At 47.4% G+C, this 14,404-nt stretch overlaps 1 protein-coding gene across 4 annotated transcripts in view; it reads left to right on the forward strand.

The window, feature by feature from the left end:
* Nucleotides 1-14,404, forward strand: part of LOC109898287 (unconventional myosin-IXAa-like) — a 274,482-nt gene that overhangs the window by 149,862 nt on the left and 110,216 nt on the right. For all 4 annotated transcript variants that reach the window (XM_031833015.1, XM_031833013.1, XM_031833014.1 and 1 more), the window contains exon 7: nucleotides 5,988-6,114. In XM_031833015.1, the coding sequence (XP_031688875.1) occupies nucleotides 5,988-6,114 (127 nt within the window). The remainder of the gene's footprint in view (nucleotides 1-5,987; nucleotides 6,115-14,404) is intronic.

Genomic DNA, 14,404 nt, shown 5'->3' on the forward strand with positions numbered 1-14,404 from the left:
CTGTCTGACTCTCTCCTCTCTGTCTGGTAGGATCTTCTCCCTGCTGTCTGACTCTCTCCTCTCTGTCTGGTAGGATCTTTTCCCTGCTGTCTGACTCTCTCCTCTCTGTCTGGTAGGATCTTCTCCCTGCTGTCTGACTCTCTCTCCTCTCTGTCTGGTAGGATCTTCTCCCTGCTGTCTGACTCTCTCCTCTCTATCTGGTAGGATCTTCTCCCTGCTGTCTGACTCTCTCCTCTCTGTCTGGTAGGATCTTCTCCCTGCTGTCTGACTCTCTCCTCTCTGTCTGGTAGGATCTTTTCCCTGCTCTCTGACTCTCTCGTCTCTGTCTGGTAGGATCTTCTCCCTGCTGTCTGACTCTCTCTCCTCTCTGTCTGGTAGGATCTTCTCCCTGCTGTCTGACTCTCTCCTCTCTGTCTGGTAGGATCTTCTCCCTGCTGTCTGACTCTCTCCTCTCTGTCTGGTAGGATCTTCTCCCTGCTGTCTGACTCTCTCCTCTCTGTCTGGTAGGATTTTCTCCCTGCTGTCTGACTCTCTCTCTCTCCTCTCTTTCTGGTAGGATCTTCTCCCTGCTGTCTGACTCTCTCTCTCTCCTCTCTTTCTGCTAGGATCTTCTCCCTGCTGTCTGACTCTCTCTCTCTCCTCTCTGTCTGGTAGGATTTTCTCCCTGCTGTCTGAGTCTCTCCTCTCTGTCTGGTAGGATCTTCTCTCTGCTGTCTGACTGTCTCCTCTCTGTCTGGTAGGATCTTCTCCCTGCTGTCTGACTCTCTCCTCTCTGTCTGGTAGGATCTTCTCTCTGCTGTCTGACTCTCTCCTCTCTGTCTGGTAGGATCTTCTCCCTGCTGGCTGACTCTCTCCTCTCTGTCTGGTAGGATCTTCTCCCTGCTGTCTGACTCTCTCTCTCTCCTCTCTGTCTGGTAGGATCTTCTCCCTGCTGTCTGACTCTCTCCTCTCTGTCTGGTAGGATCTTCTCTCTGCTGTCTGACTCTCTCCTCTCTGTCTGGTAGGATCTTCTCCCTGCTGGCTGACTCTCTCCTCTCTGTCTGCTAGGATCTTCTCCCTGCTGTCTGACTCTCTCTCTCCTCTCTGTCTGGTAGGATCTTCTCCCTGCTGTCTGACTCTCTCTCTCTCCTCTCTGTCTGGTAGGATCGTCTCCCTGCTGTCTGACTCTCTCCTCTCTGTCTGGTAGGATCTTCTCCCTGCTGTCTGACTCTCTCCTCTCTGTCTGGTAGGATCTTCTCCCTGCTGTCTGACTCTCTCTCTCTGTCTGGTAGGATCTTCTCCCTGTTGTCTGACTCTCTCTCCTCTCTGTCTGGTAGGATCTTCTCCCTGCTGTCTGACTCTCTCTTGTCTGTCTGCTAGGATCTTCTCCCTGCTGTCTGACTCTCTCCTCTCTGTCTGCTAGGATCTTCTCCCTGCTGTCTGACTCTCTCCTCTCTGCCTGGTAGGTTCTTCTCCCTGCTGTCTGACTCTCTCCTCTCTGTCTGGTAGGATCTTCTCCCTGCTGTCTGACTCTCTCTCCTCTCTGTCTGGTAGGATCTTCGCCCTGCTGTCTGACTCTCTCCTCTCTATCTGGTAGGATCTTCTCCCTGCTGTCTGACTCTCTCCTCTCTGTCTGGTAGGATCTTCTCCCTGCTGTCTGACTCTCTCCTCTCTGTCTGGTAGGATCTTCTCCCTGCTGTTTGACTCTCTCCTCTCTGTCTGGTAGGATCTTTTCCCTGCTCTCTGACTCTCTCGTCTCTGTCTGGTAGGATCTTCTCCCTGCTGTCTGACTCTCTCTCCTCTCTGTCTGGTAGGATCTTCTCCCTGCTGTCTGACTCTCTCCTCTCTGTCTGGTAGGATCTTCTCCCTGCTGTCTGACTCTCTCCTCTCTGTCTGGTAGGATCTTCTCCCTGCTGTCTGACTCTCTCCTCTCTGTCTGGTAGGATCTTCTCCCTGCTGTCTGACTCTCTCTCTCTCCTCTCTTTCTGGTAGGATCTTCTCCCTGCTGTCTGACTCTCTCTCTCTCCTCTCTTTCTGCTAGGATCTTCTCCCTGCTGTCTGACTCTCTCTCTCTCCTCTCTGTCTGGTAGGATCTTCTCCCTGCTGTCTGAGTCTCTCCTCTCTGTCTGGTAGGATCTTCTCTCTGCTGTCTGACTCTCTCCTCTCTGTCTGGTAGGATCTTCTCTCTGCTGTCTGACTCTCTCCTCTCTGTCTGGTAGGATCTTCTCCCTGCTGGCTGACTCTCTCCTCTCTGTCTGGTAGGATCTTCTCCCTGCTGTCTGACTCTCTCTCTCTCCTCTCTGTCTGGTAGGATCTTCTCCCTGCTGTCTGACTCTCTCCTCTCTGTCTGGTAGGATCTTCTCTCTGCTGTCTGACTCTCTCCTCTCTGTCTGGTAGGATCTTCTCCCTGCTGGCTGACTCTCTCCTCTCTGTCTGCTAGGATCTTCTCCCTGCTGTCTGACTCTCTCTTCTCTGTCTGCTAGGATCTTCTCCCTGCTGTCTGACTCTCTCCTCTCTGTCTGCTATGATCTTCTCCCTGCTGTCTGAGTCTCTCCTCTCTGCCTGGTAGGATCTTCTCCCTGCTGTCTGACTCTCTCCTCTCTGTCTGGTAGGATCTTCTCCCTGCTGTCTGACTCTCTCCTCTCTGTCTGGTAGGATCTTCTCCCTGCTGTCTGACTCTCTCTCTCTGTCTGGTAGGATCTTCTCCCTGCTGTCTGACTCTCTCCTCTCTGTCTGGTAGGATCTTCTCCCTGCTGTCTGACTCTCTCCTCTCTTTCTGCTAGGATTTTCTCCCTGCTGTCTGACTCTCTCTCTCCTCTCTGTCTGGTAGGATCTTCTCCCTGCTGTCTGACTCTCTCCTCTCTGTCTGGTAGGATATTCTCCCTGCTGTCTGACTCTCTCTCTCTCCTCTCTTTCTGGTAGGATCTTCTCCCTGCTGTCTGACTCTCTCTCTCTCCTCTCTTTCTGCTAGGATCTTCTCCCTGCTGTCTGACTCTCTCTCTCTCCTCTCTGTCTGGTAGGATCTTCTCCCTGCTGTCTGACTCTCCTCTCTGTCTGGTAGGATCTTCTCTCTGCTGTCTGACTCTCTCCTCTCTGTCTGGTAGGATCTTCTCTCTGCTGTCTGACTCTCTCCTCTCTGTCTGGTAGGATCTTCTCCCTGCTGGCTGACTCTCTCCTCTCTGTCTGGTAGGATCTTCTCCCTGCTGTCTGACTCTCTCTCTCTCCTCTCTGTCTGGTAGGATCTTCTCCCTGCTGTCTGACTCTCTCCTCTCTGTCTGGTAGGATCTTCTCTCTGCTGTCTGACTCTCTCCTCTCTGTCTGGTAGGATCTTCTCCCTGCTGGCTGACTCTCTCCTCTCTGTCTGCTAGGATCTTCTCCCTGCTGTCTGACTCTCTCTTCTCTGTCTGCTAGGATCTTCTCCCTGCTGTCTGACTCTCTCCTCTCTGTCTGCTAGGATCTTCTCCCTGCTGTCTGAGTCTCTCCTCTCTGCCTGGTAGGATCTTCTCCCTGCTGTCTGACTCTCTCCTCTCTGTCTGGTAGGATCTTCTCCCTGCTGTCTGACTCTCTCCTCTCTGTCTGGTAGGATCTTCTCCCTGCTGTCTGACTCTCTCTCTCTGTCTGGTAGGATCTTCTCCCTGCTGTCTGACTCTCTCCTCTCTGTCTGGTAGGATCTTCTCCCTGCTGTCTGACTCTCTCCTCTCTTTCTGCTAGGATTTTCTCCCTGCTGTCTGACTCTCTCTCTCCTCTCTGTCTGGTAGGATCTTCTCCCTGCTGTCGGACTCTCTCCTCTCTGTCTGCTAGGATCTTCTCCCTGTTGTCTGACTCTCTCCTCTCTTTCTGCTAGGATTTTCTCCCTGCTGTCTGACTCTCTCTCTCCTCTCTGTCTGGTAGGATCTTCTCCCTGCTGTCTGACTCTCTCCTCTCTGTCTGCTAGGATCTTCTCCCTGCTGTCTGACTCTCTCTCTCTCCTCTCTGTCTGGTAGGATCGTCTCCCTGCTGTCTGACTCTCTCCTCTCTGTCTGGTAGGATCTTTTCCCTGCTGTCTGACTCTCTCTTCTCTGTCTGCTAGGATCTTCTCCCTGCTGTCTGACTCTCTCCTCTCTGTCTGCTAGGATCTTCTCCCTGCTGTCTGAGTCTCTCCTCTCTGCCTGGTAGGATCTTCTCCCTGCTGTCTGACTCTCTCCTCTCTGTCTGGTAGGATCTTCTCCCTGCTGTCTGACTCTCTCCTCTCTGTCTGGTAGGATCTTCTCCCTGCTGTCTGACACTCTCTCTCTCCTCTCTGTCTGGTAGGATCTTCTCCCTGCTGTCTGACTCTCTCCTCTCTGTCTGGTAGGATCTTCTCTCTGCTGTCTGACTCTCTCCTCTCTGTCTGGTAGGATCTTCTCCCTGCTGGCTGACTCTCTCCTCTCTGTCTGCTAGGATCTTCTCCCTGCTGTCTGACTCTCTCTCTCCTCTCTGTCTGGTAGGATCTTCTCCCTGCTGTCTGATTCTCTCCTCTCTGTCTGGTAGGATCTTCTCTCTGCTGTCTGACTCTCTCCTCTCTGTCTGGTAGGATCTTCTCCCTGCTGGCTGACTCTCTCCTCTCTGTCTGCTAGGATCTTCTCCCTGCTGTCTGACTCTCTCTCTCCTCTCTGTCTGGTAGGATCTTCTCCCTGCTGTCTGACTCTCTCTCTCTGTCTGGTAGGATCTTCTCCCTGCTGTCTGACTCTCTCTCCTCTCTGTCTGGTAGGATCTTCTCCCTGCTGTCTGACTCTCTCTTGTCTGTCTGCTAGGATCTTCTCCCTGCTGTCTGACTCTCTCCTCTCTGTCTGCTAGGATCTTCTCCCTGCTGTCTGAGTCTCTCCTCTCTGCCTGGTAGGATCTTCTCCCTGCTGTCTGACTCTCTCCTCTCTGTCTGGTAGGATCTTCTCCCTGCTGTCTGACTCTCTCTCCTCTCTGTCTGGTAGGATCTTCTCCCTGCTGTCTGACTCTCTCCTCTCTATCTGGTAGGATCTTCTCCCTGCTGTCTGACTCTCTCCTCTCTGTCTGGTAGGATCTTCTCCCTGCTGTCTGACTCTCTCCTCTCTGTCTGGTAGGATCTTCTCCCTGCTGTCTGACTCTCTCCTCTCTGTCTGGTAGGATCTTTTCCCTGCTCTCTGACTCTCTCGTCTCTGTCTGGTAGGATCTTCTCCCTGCTGTCTGACTCTCTCTCCTCTCTGTCTGGTAGGATCTTCTCCCTGCTGTCTGACTCTCTCCTCTCTGTCTGGTAGGATCTTCTCCCTGCTGTCTGACTCTCTCCTCTCTGTCTGGTAGGATCTTCTCCCTGCTGTCTGACTCTCTCCTCTCTCTCTGGTAGGATCTTCTCCCTGCTGTCTGACTCTCTCTCTCTCCTCTCTTTCTGGTAGGATCTTCTCCCTGCTGTCTGACTCTCTCTCTCTCCTCTCTTTCTGCTAGGATCTTCTCCCTGCTGTCTGACTCTCTCTCCTCTCTGTCTGGTAGGATCTTCTCCCTGCTGTCTGACTCTCTCTTGTCTGTCTGCTAGGATCTTCTCCCTGCTGTCTGACTCTCTCCTCTCTGTCTGCTAGGATCTTCTCCCTGCTGTCTGAGTCTCTCCTCTCTGCCTGGTAGGATCTTCTCCCTGCTGTCTGACTCTCTCCTCTCTGTCTGGTAGGATCTTCTCCCTGCTGTCTGACTCTCTCTCCTCTCTGTCTGGTAGGATCTTCTCCCTGCTGTCTGACTCTCTCCTCTCTGTCTGGTAGGATCTTCTCACTGCTGTATGACTCTCTCCTCTCTGTCTGGTAGGATCTTCTCCCTGCTGTCTGACTCTCTCTCTCTCCTCTCTTTCTGCTAGGATCTTCTCCCTGCTGTCTGACTCTCTCTCTCTCCTCTCTTTCTGCTAGGATCTTCTCCCTGCTGTCTGAGTCTCTCCTCTCTGTCTGGTAGGATCTTCTCTCTGCTGTCTGACTCTCTCCTCTCTGTCTGGTAGGATCTTCTCCCTGCTGTCTGACTCTCTCCTCTCTGTCTGATAGGATCTTCTCTCTGCTGTCTGCTATCCTCTACCTGGGCAACATCCTCTACAAGAAGAAGACCTACAGAGATGACTCCATAGACATCTGTAACCCAGATGTGCTGCCTACCATCTCAGAGCTGCTCCAGGTGAACCTCCATGTCTATTGGTCATCCATCTATTAATTCGTTCATTTGTGAATTTATCAGTCCGTCCGTCCATCCTATCATCCGTCCATCCATTGATTCATCCGTCCTGCCATTCATCCAATCCTTCAGCATGGTTTCAGGTACTCTACGACAGTTATTAGTTTGAGGGCTGTTCTCAGGTCTGTAATGTTATTAACTACAGTAGAGGCTTTAGTTATGGCTGAAAGAGAAACTCCATCTTTTTATAATTCCGTGACCAAGTAGAGAGGGTGTTAACATATGTTTTTCAAAAGGTATGTGTATTCAATTTCCTCAGCGCAGGTTTGCAGACAGACACAGAGACGTGAACACTGTACGCACGGACATTCATTCTTGACATGTTGAACTATTTGGCAACTGTGAAAGAAACATGATATAGTCATTTATATCATATAGCGCATGAGCTGCAGTCGGTGTTGAATTCTCAGTATTTTCATGGCTCTAATGAATGAGAACAGCTGAAAGATTTAGTCTGAGTATGTGACTCAGAGTAGTTACAACAGAACGTTGTTAGTCACTCACTGTCTATCCTCCAGTTTGGAGACGAGGAAAATGTAGCCTGAAATGAGTTCACATGCAGCGTATAATTTGATCGTTCATCATTTTGCGACGTATTTGGCTTCTTGATGATTTTCAACACTGAGATGTTTTTTGGAGCCCACGACTGCCAGAGACTAGAGCCCACGACTGCCAGAGACTAGAGCCCACGACTGCCAGAGACTAGAGCCCACGACTGCCAGAGACTAGAGCCCACGACTGCCAGAGACTAGAGCCCACGACTGCCAGAGACTAGAGCCCACGACTGCCAGAGACTAGAGCCCACGACTGCCAGAGACTAGAGCCCACGACTGCCAGAGACTAGAGCCCACGACTGTCAGAGACTAGAGCCCACGACTGCCAGAGACTAGAGCCCACGACTGCCAGAGACTAGAGCCCACGACTGCCAGAGACTAGAGCCCACGACTGCCAGAGACTAGAGCCCACGACTGCCAGAGACTAGAGCCCACGACTGCCAGAGACTAGAGCCCACGACTGCCAGAGACTAGAGCCCACGACTGCCAGAGACTAGAGCCCACGACTGCCAGAGACTAGAGCCCACGACTGCCAGAGTCGTGTTTAACACACAGCACGCACGTTTTTAATTGAACTATTATATGACTATCCACAATAATCACATTATTGTGTGCGTACAACCGTACTCTGTAAATACATGGTGGCCGGGCCCACATGAGCCCTGTTTAGCACCAACACAACACACTGAGCCGGTCATATTGGACCAACACGATTAGACAAGGGGCTTGTTCCAGTTCTGAGGAACGTAAGTGGGAGACAGAACATCAACAGGACCGATGGCGTTGAAAGTATGACAGATGTGTGAACTGGACAGAACCAGAGAAAACTGGTTTCAGAACAGAAGAGGTCCGGAGAATAACTGTTTATACTTCTTCTCAGAACTTGTTTATGTGCTCAGAAGAGCGTCTTTATTTTTGGGTTCATCGCATCGTTCTCCTTAAAGGGAGACATGTTGTACCCTGTTCACATGACTGAACTGATCCAAGCCTTTCCACATGAAGCTGTACTGTGGCCTGGTTATACATCCACTGTGCTGGAACCATGTTGAAACCATGCTGGAACCATGCTGGAACCATGTTGAAACCATGCTGGAACCATGTTGAAACCATGTTGCAACCCTGCTGGAACCATGCTGGAACCATGTTGAAACCATGCTGGAACCATGTTGAAACCATGTTGAAACCATGCTGGAACCATGTTGAAACCATGCTGGAACCATGTTGAAACCATGTTGAAACCATGTTGAAACCATGCTGGAACCATGTTGAAACCATGCTGGAACCATGTTGAAACCATGCTGGAACCATGTTGAAACCATGTTGAAACCATGTTGAAACCATGCTGGAACCATGTTGAAACCATGCTGGAACCATGTTGAAACCATGTTGAAACCATGCTGGAACCATGTTGAAACCATGCTGGAACCATGTTGAAACCATGCTGAAACCATGTTGAAACCATGTTGAAACCATGTTGAAACCATGCTGGAACCATGTTGAAACCATGTTGCAACCATGTTGAAACCATGCTGAAACCATGTTGAAACCATGCTGAAACCATGTTGAAACCATGCTGGAACCATGTTGAAACCATGTTGAAACCATGCTGGAACCATGTTGAAACCATGTTGAAACCATGCTGAAACCATGTTGAAACCATGCTGGAACCATGTTGAAACCATGTTGAAACCATGCTGGAACCATGTTGAATTGAAACCTTGCTGGAACAGTACTGTTCAGATCAGCTCGGTGGTGAGAGAAAAAGCATTGTCATTTTTTATTAATTTTTTATTAATTTTAAATTTTTACCCCTTTTTCTCCCCAATTTCGTGGTATCCAATTGTTTTAGTAGTATCTTGTCTCATCGCTACAACCCCCGTACGGGCTCGGGAGAGACAAAGGTTGAAAGTCATGCGTCCTCCGATACACAACCCAACCAAGCCGCACTGCTTCTTAACACAGCGCGCATCCAGCCCGGAAGCCAGCCGCACCAATGTGTCGGAGGAAACACCGTGCACCTGGCAACCTTGGTTAGCGCGCACTGAGCACGGCCCGCCACAGGAGTCGCTGGTGCGCGATGAGACAAGGATATCCCTACAGGCTAAACCCTCCCTAACCCGGACGACGCTAGGCCAATTGTGCGTCGCCCCATGGACCTCCAGGTCGCGGCCGGTTACGACAGAGCCTGGTCGCGAACCCAGAGTGTCTGATGGGTACAGCGCCCTTAACCACTGCGCCACCCGGTAGGCACAGCATTGTAATTTTTTGTAGTTCCAGTACTCTGTCTCACGTTTCTATCGCAGTGCTAACAAACACAAGTACCTCGTGGGATTGGACTTGCATTAGACACGCCCACAGCTCCTACACCCTGTGCCCTGATTCACCTCCTAAACCTCCTTAACCACAGCACCTACATCCTGTGCCCTGCTCAGCTATGGACTCTAACAACACATTATAACTCTCTCAGCTATGGACTCTAACAACACATTATAACTCTCTCAGCTATGGACTCTAACAATACATTATAACTCTCTCAGCTATGGACTCTAACAATACATTATAACTCTCTCAGATATGGACTCTAACAACACATTATAACTCTCTCAGCCATGGACTCTAACAATACATTATAACTCTCTCAGCTATGGACTCTAACAATACATTATAACTCTCTCAGCTATGGACTCTAACAATACATTATAACTCTCTCAGCTATGGACTCTAACAACACATTATAACTCTCTCAGCTATGGACTCTAACAACACATTATAACTCTCTCAGCTATGGACTCTAAAAACACATTATAACTCTCTCAGCAATGGACTCTAACAACACATCACTTCCACTGTGGTTTCTCAGCGATGGCCTCTGAGCACTAATACTGGCAGCCAACTGAGAATTTCTCTCACCATCATGTAGCATGTCATTGTCACAGGCATATTATGGTGCTGTGCTTTAAAGACGGAAGGAGAGCTCCATCATTAGCTGTTATAGGACACTGACGTTAAAACCTACATAACACTGTCATATCCATGACACAACCTCTACTTATGCACCCTGACGTTAAAACCTACATAACACTGTCATATCCATGACACAACCTCTACTTATGCACCCTGACATTAAAACCTACATAACACTGTCATATCCATGACACAACCTCTACTTGTGCACACTGACGTTAAAACCTACATAACACTGTCATATCCATGACACAACCGCTACTTATGCACCCTGACGTTAAAACCTATATAACACTGTCATATCCATGACACAACCGCTACTTATGCACCCTGACGTTAAAACCTACATAACACTGTCATATCCATGACACAACCTCTACTTATGCACCCTGACGTTAACACCTACATAACACTGTCATATCCATGACACAACCTCTACTTATGCACACTGACGTTAAAACCTACATAACACTGTCATATCCATGACACAACCTCTACTTATGCACACTGACGTTAAAACCTACATAACACTGTCATATCCATGACACAACCGCTACTTATGCACCCTGACGTTAAAACCTACATAACACTGTCATATCCATGACACAACCTCTACTTATGCACACTGACGTTAAAACCTACATAACACTGTCATATCCATGACACAACCTCTACTTATGCACACTGACGTTAAAACCTACATAACACTGTCATATCCATGACACAACCTCTACTTATGCACACTGACGTTAAAACCTACATAACACTGTCATATCCATGACACAACCTCTACTTATGCACCCTGACGTTAAAACCTACATAACACTGTCATATCCATGACACAACCTCTACTTATGCACACTGACGTTAAAACCTACATAACACTGTCATATCCATGACACAACCTCTACTTATGCACACTGACGTTAAAACCTACATAACACTGTCATATCCATGACACAACCGCTACTTATGCACCCTGACGTTAAAACCTACATAACACTGTCATATCCATGACACAACCTCTACTTATGCACACTGACGTTAAAACCTACATAACACTGTCATATCCATGACACAACCTCTACTTATGCACACTGACGTTAAAACCTACATAACACTGTCATATCCATGACACAACCGCTACTTATGCACCCTGACGTTAAAACCTACATAACACTGTCATATCCATGCATGACACAACCTCTACTTATGCACACTGACGTTAAAACCTACATAACACTGTCATATCCATGACACAACCGCTACTTATGCACCCTGACGTTAAAACCTACATAACACTGTCATATCCATGCATGACACAACCTCTACTTATGCACCCTGACGTTAAAACCTACATAACACTGTCATATCCATGCATGACACAACCTCTACTTATGCACCCTGACGTTAAAACCTACATAACACTGTCATATCCATGACACAACCGCTACTTATGCACACTGACGTTAAAACCTACATAACACTGTCATATCCATGACACAACCTCTACTTATGCACCCTGACGTTAAAACCTACATAACACTGTCATATCCATGACACAACCTCTACTTATGCACACTGACGTTAAAACCTACATAACACTGTCATATCCATGACACAACCTCTACTTATGCACACTGACGTTAAAACCTACATAACACTGTCATATCCATGACACAACCGCTACTTATGCACCCTGACGTTAAAACCTACATAACACTGTCATATCCATGACACAACCTCTACTTATGCACACTGACGTTAAAACCTACATAACACTGTCATATCCATGACACAACCTCTACTTATGCACCCTGACGTTAAAACCTACATAACACTGTCATATCCATGACACAACCTCTACTTATGCACACTGACGTTAAAACCTACATAACACTGTCATATCCATGACACAACCTCTACTTATGCACACTGACGTTAAAACCTACATAACACTGTCATATCCATGACACAACCGCTACTTATGCACCCTGACGTTAAAACCTACATAACACTGTCATATCCATGACACAACCTCTACTTATGCACACTGACGTTAAAACCTACATAACACTGTCATATCCATGACACAACCGCTACTTATGCACACTGACATTAAAACCTACATAACACTGTCATATCCATGACACAACCTCTACTTATGCACACTGACGTTAAAACCTACATAACACTGTCATATCCATGACACAACCTCTACTTATGCACACTGACGTTAAAACCTACATAACACTGTCATATCCATGACACAACCGCTACTTATGCACCCTGACGTTAAAACCTACATAACACTGTCATATCCATGCATGACACAACCTCTACTTATGCACACTGACGTTAAAACCTACATAACACTGTCATATCCATGACACAACCGCTACTTATGCACCCTGACGTTAAAACCTACATAACACTGTCATATCCATGCATGACACAACCTCTACTTATGCACCCTGACGTTAAAACCTACATAACACTGTCATATCCATGCATGACACAACCTCTACTTATGCACCCTGACGTTAAAACCTACATAACACTGTCATATCCATGCATGACACAACCTCTACTTATGCACACTGACGTTAAAACCTACATAACACTGTCATATCCATGACACAACCGCTACTTATGCACACTGACATTAAAACCTACATAACACTGTCATATCCATGACACAACCGCTACTTATGCACACTGACGTTAAAACCTACATAACACTGTCATATCCATGACACAACCGCTACTTATGCACACTGACGTTAAAACCTACATAACACTGTCATATCCATGACACAACCGCTACTTATGCACACTGACGTTAAAACCTACATATATATATATTTGTATGGGAGGGAGGGAGGGGGAATAACAAGTGGGAGGGGAATAACATAACCCCTCCCACTTCTAAAAGTGCCCTTGGACAAAACAATGACCAAAGTGTGTCAGAACGCCTGACAACTATGCCCTCGGGGGTATTATGAAGAAAGGGGAACTGTTTCCTTTTTTTAAGGGAGTCGTTTTGTGCCACCAGTGAGGAACATGTGACTCATGTGACCGTGTGATATGAGAACGCACATGTTCGCCACGTGTTCTGGGTCGGTGGGAGTAGAAGCACCACGAAGGGAAATACTGGGGTTTCTCAATGCTCTGGTACTGTAGACACAGTGGCATGTTAATCAAATAAGGCAGGGTTTTCTGCCTTAATAAAGCTAGAATCTGCAGTTTAAACCAGTTTTGTTTTGCATGGCCCAGTCAGATTATTCTTTTTGGATAGGCCTAGAAAAATTTGGATAGGCATTTTTTCTACTTGTTTATTACAAGCGATGCGTACCGTATATTATTTTGTAAAACAATCATTTATACTAGTGCATAGTACTCGGAGCAACCTCGTTAAATATACAAATAATGACCTGTTGCAGCATATTAAAATAAGACCGTAACTTCAGACCAGTTGCCAACAACATAAAACTCATCATCAGACGCACTTTAATCTCGATGGACAAACAAGCCTATATTTGATGTTACCATTTATACCACGACGGGCAGTAGTACTATAAAAAGGTACCTTACCTTTTAGTAGACGTATCAATAAGTCGTGACCTACATCACAAGGTGCAGCCGGCGAGGCTTTGAGTTGAATATGGTGATGATTTCATCACAATCCAATGGATCTGTCAGTTGATGCTCTAAAGACAGCAAACTGAAGTGGTTCAGTTGGGCCCTGGTCACTGATGTGTGAAGACGATGTTTTAAGCCCTGGTCACTGATGTGTGAAGACTATGTTTTAAGCCCTGGTCACTGATGTGTGAAGACGATGTTTTAGGCCCTGGTCACTGATGTGTGAAGACGATGTTTTAGGCCCTGGTCACTGATGTGTGAAGACGATGTTTTAAGCCCTGGTCACTGATGTGTGAAGACGATGTTTTAGGCCCTGGTCACTGATGTGTGAAGACGATGTTTTAGGCCCTGGTCACTGATGTGTGAAGACGATGTTTTAGGCCCTGGTCACTGATGTGTGAAGACGATGTTTTAGGCCCTGGTCACTGATGTGTGAAGACGATGTTTTAGGCCCTGGTCACTGATGTGTGAAGACGATGTTTTAGGCCCTGGTCACTGATGTGTGAAGACGATGTTTTAGGCCCTGGTCACTGATGTGTGAAGACGATGTTTTAGGCCCTGGTCACTGATGTGTGAAGACTGTTTTATCCTATTTGTTGTTGAGAAAAGTCTCTTCACGCTGCATGATGTCATTGGAAGTGTGACAATGATCCTTAACAGAGAGTTTATATCAGGGAAAATATCATCAGGGCAGCTGTCAAGTCCACTCATTATGGAGGAAAAGTCACTCTTTCCCATCTTCATTTTGAGACTCAACTGCTGAATAAAAACAGTGAATTCAGCATCCTCAATTGATGTTGCATAATAATCGCATGTGGTCTTCAGCTGCTCTTTAAGGCCGCAGGTTTGGGATTCTTTGGAAAAGAAGGCTGCCGCTTGCATGATCCCATATGTGTCTTGAGTTCAACTCCGTAATCTGTCGGTCTAGAATATTGTTCCAAAGTTGCCTCAGGTCACTGTCACTCTTGATGCTGGATGTTTTCCCTAATGAAGTTGTGACTGTCTGCCAATTTTACAGTCCGTTTTCGCTGCCGTGATGTCGTCACATCCCAATTACTAATATCATTCTTAAT

The sequence above is a fragment of the Oncorhynchus kisutch genome, linkage group LG10, assembly GCF_002021735.2.
Source record: "Oncorhynchus kisutch isolate 150728-3 linkage group LG10, Okis_V2, whole genome shotgun sequence".
NCBI lineage: Eukaryota > Metazoa > Chordata > Actinopteri > Salmoniformes > Salmonidae > Oncorhynchus > Oncorhynchus kisutch.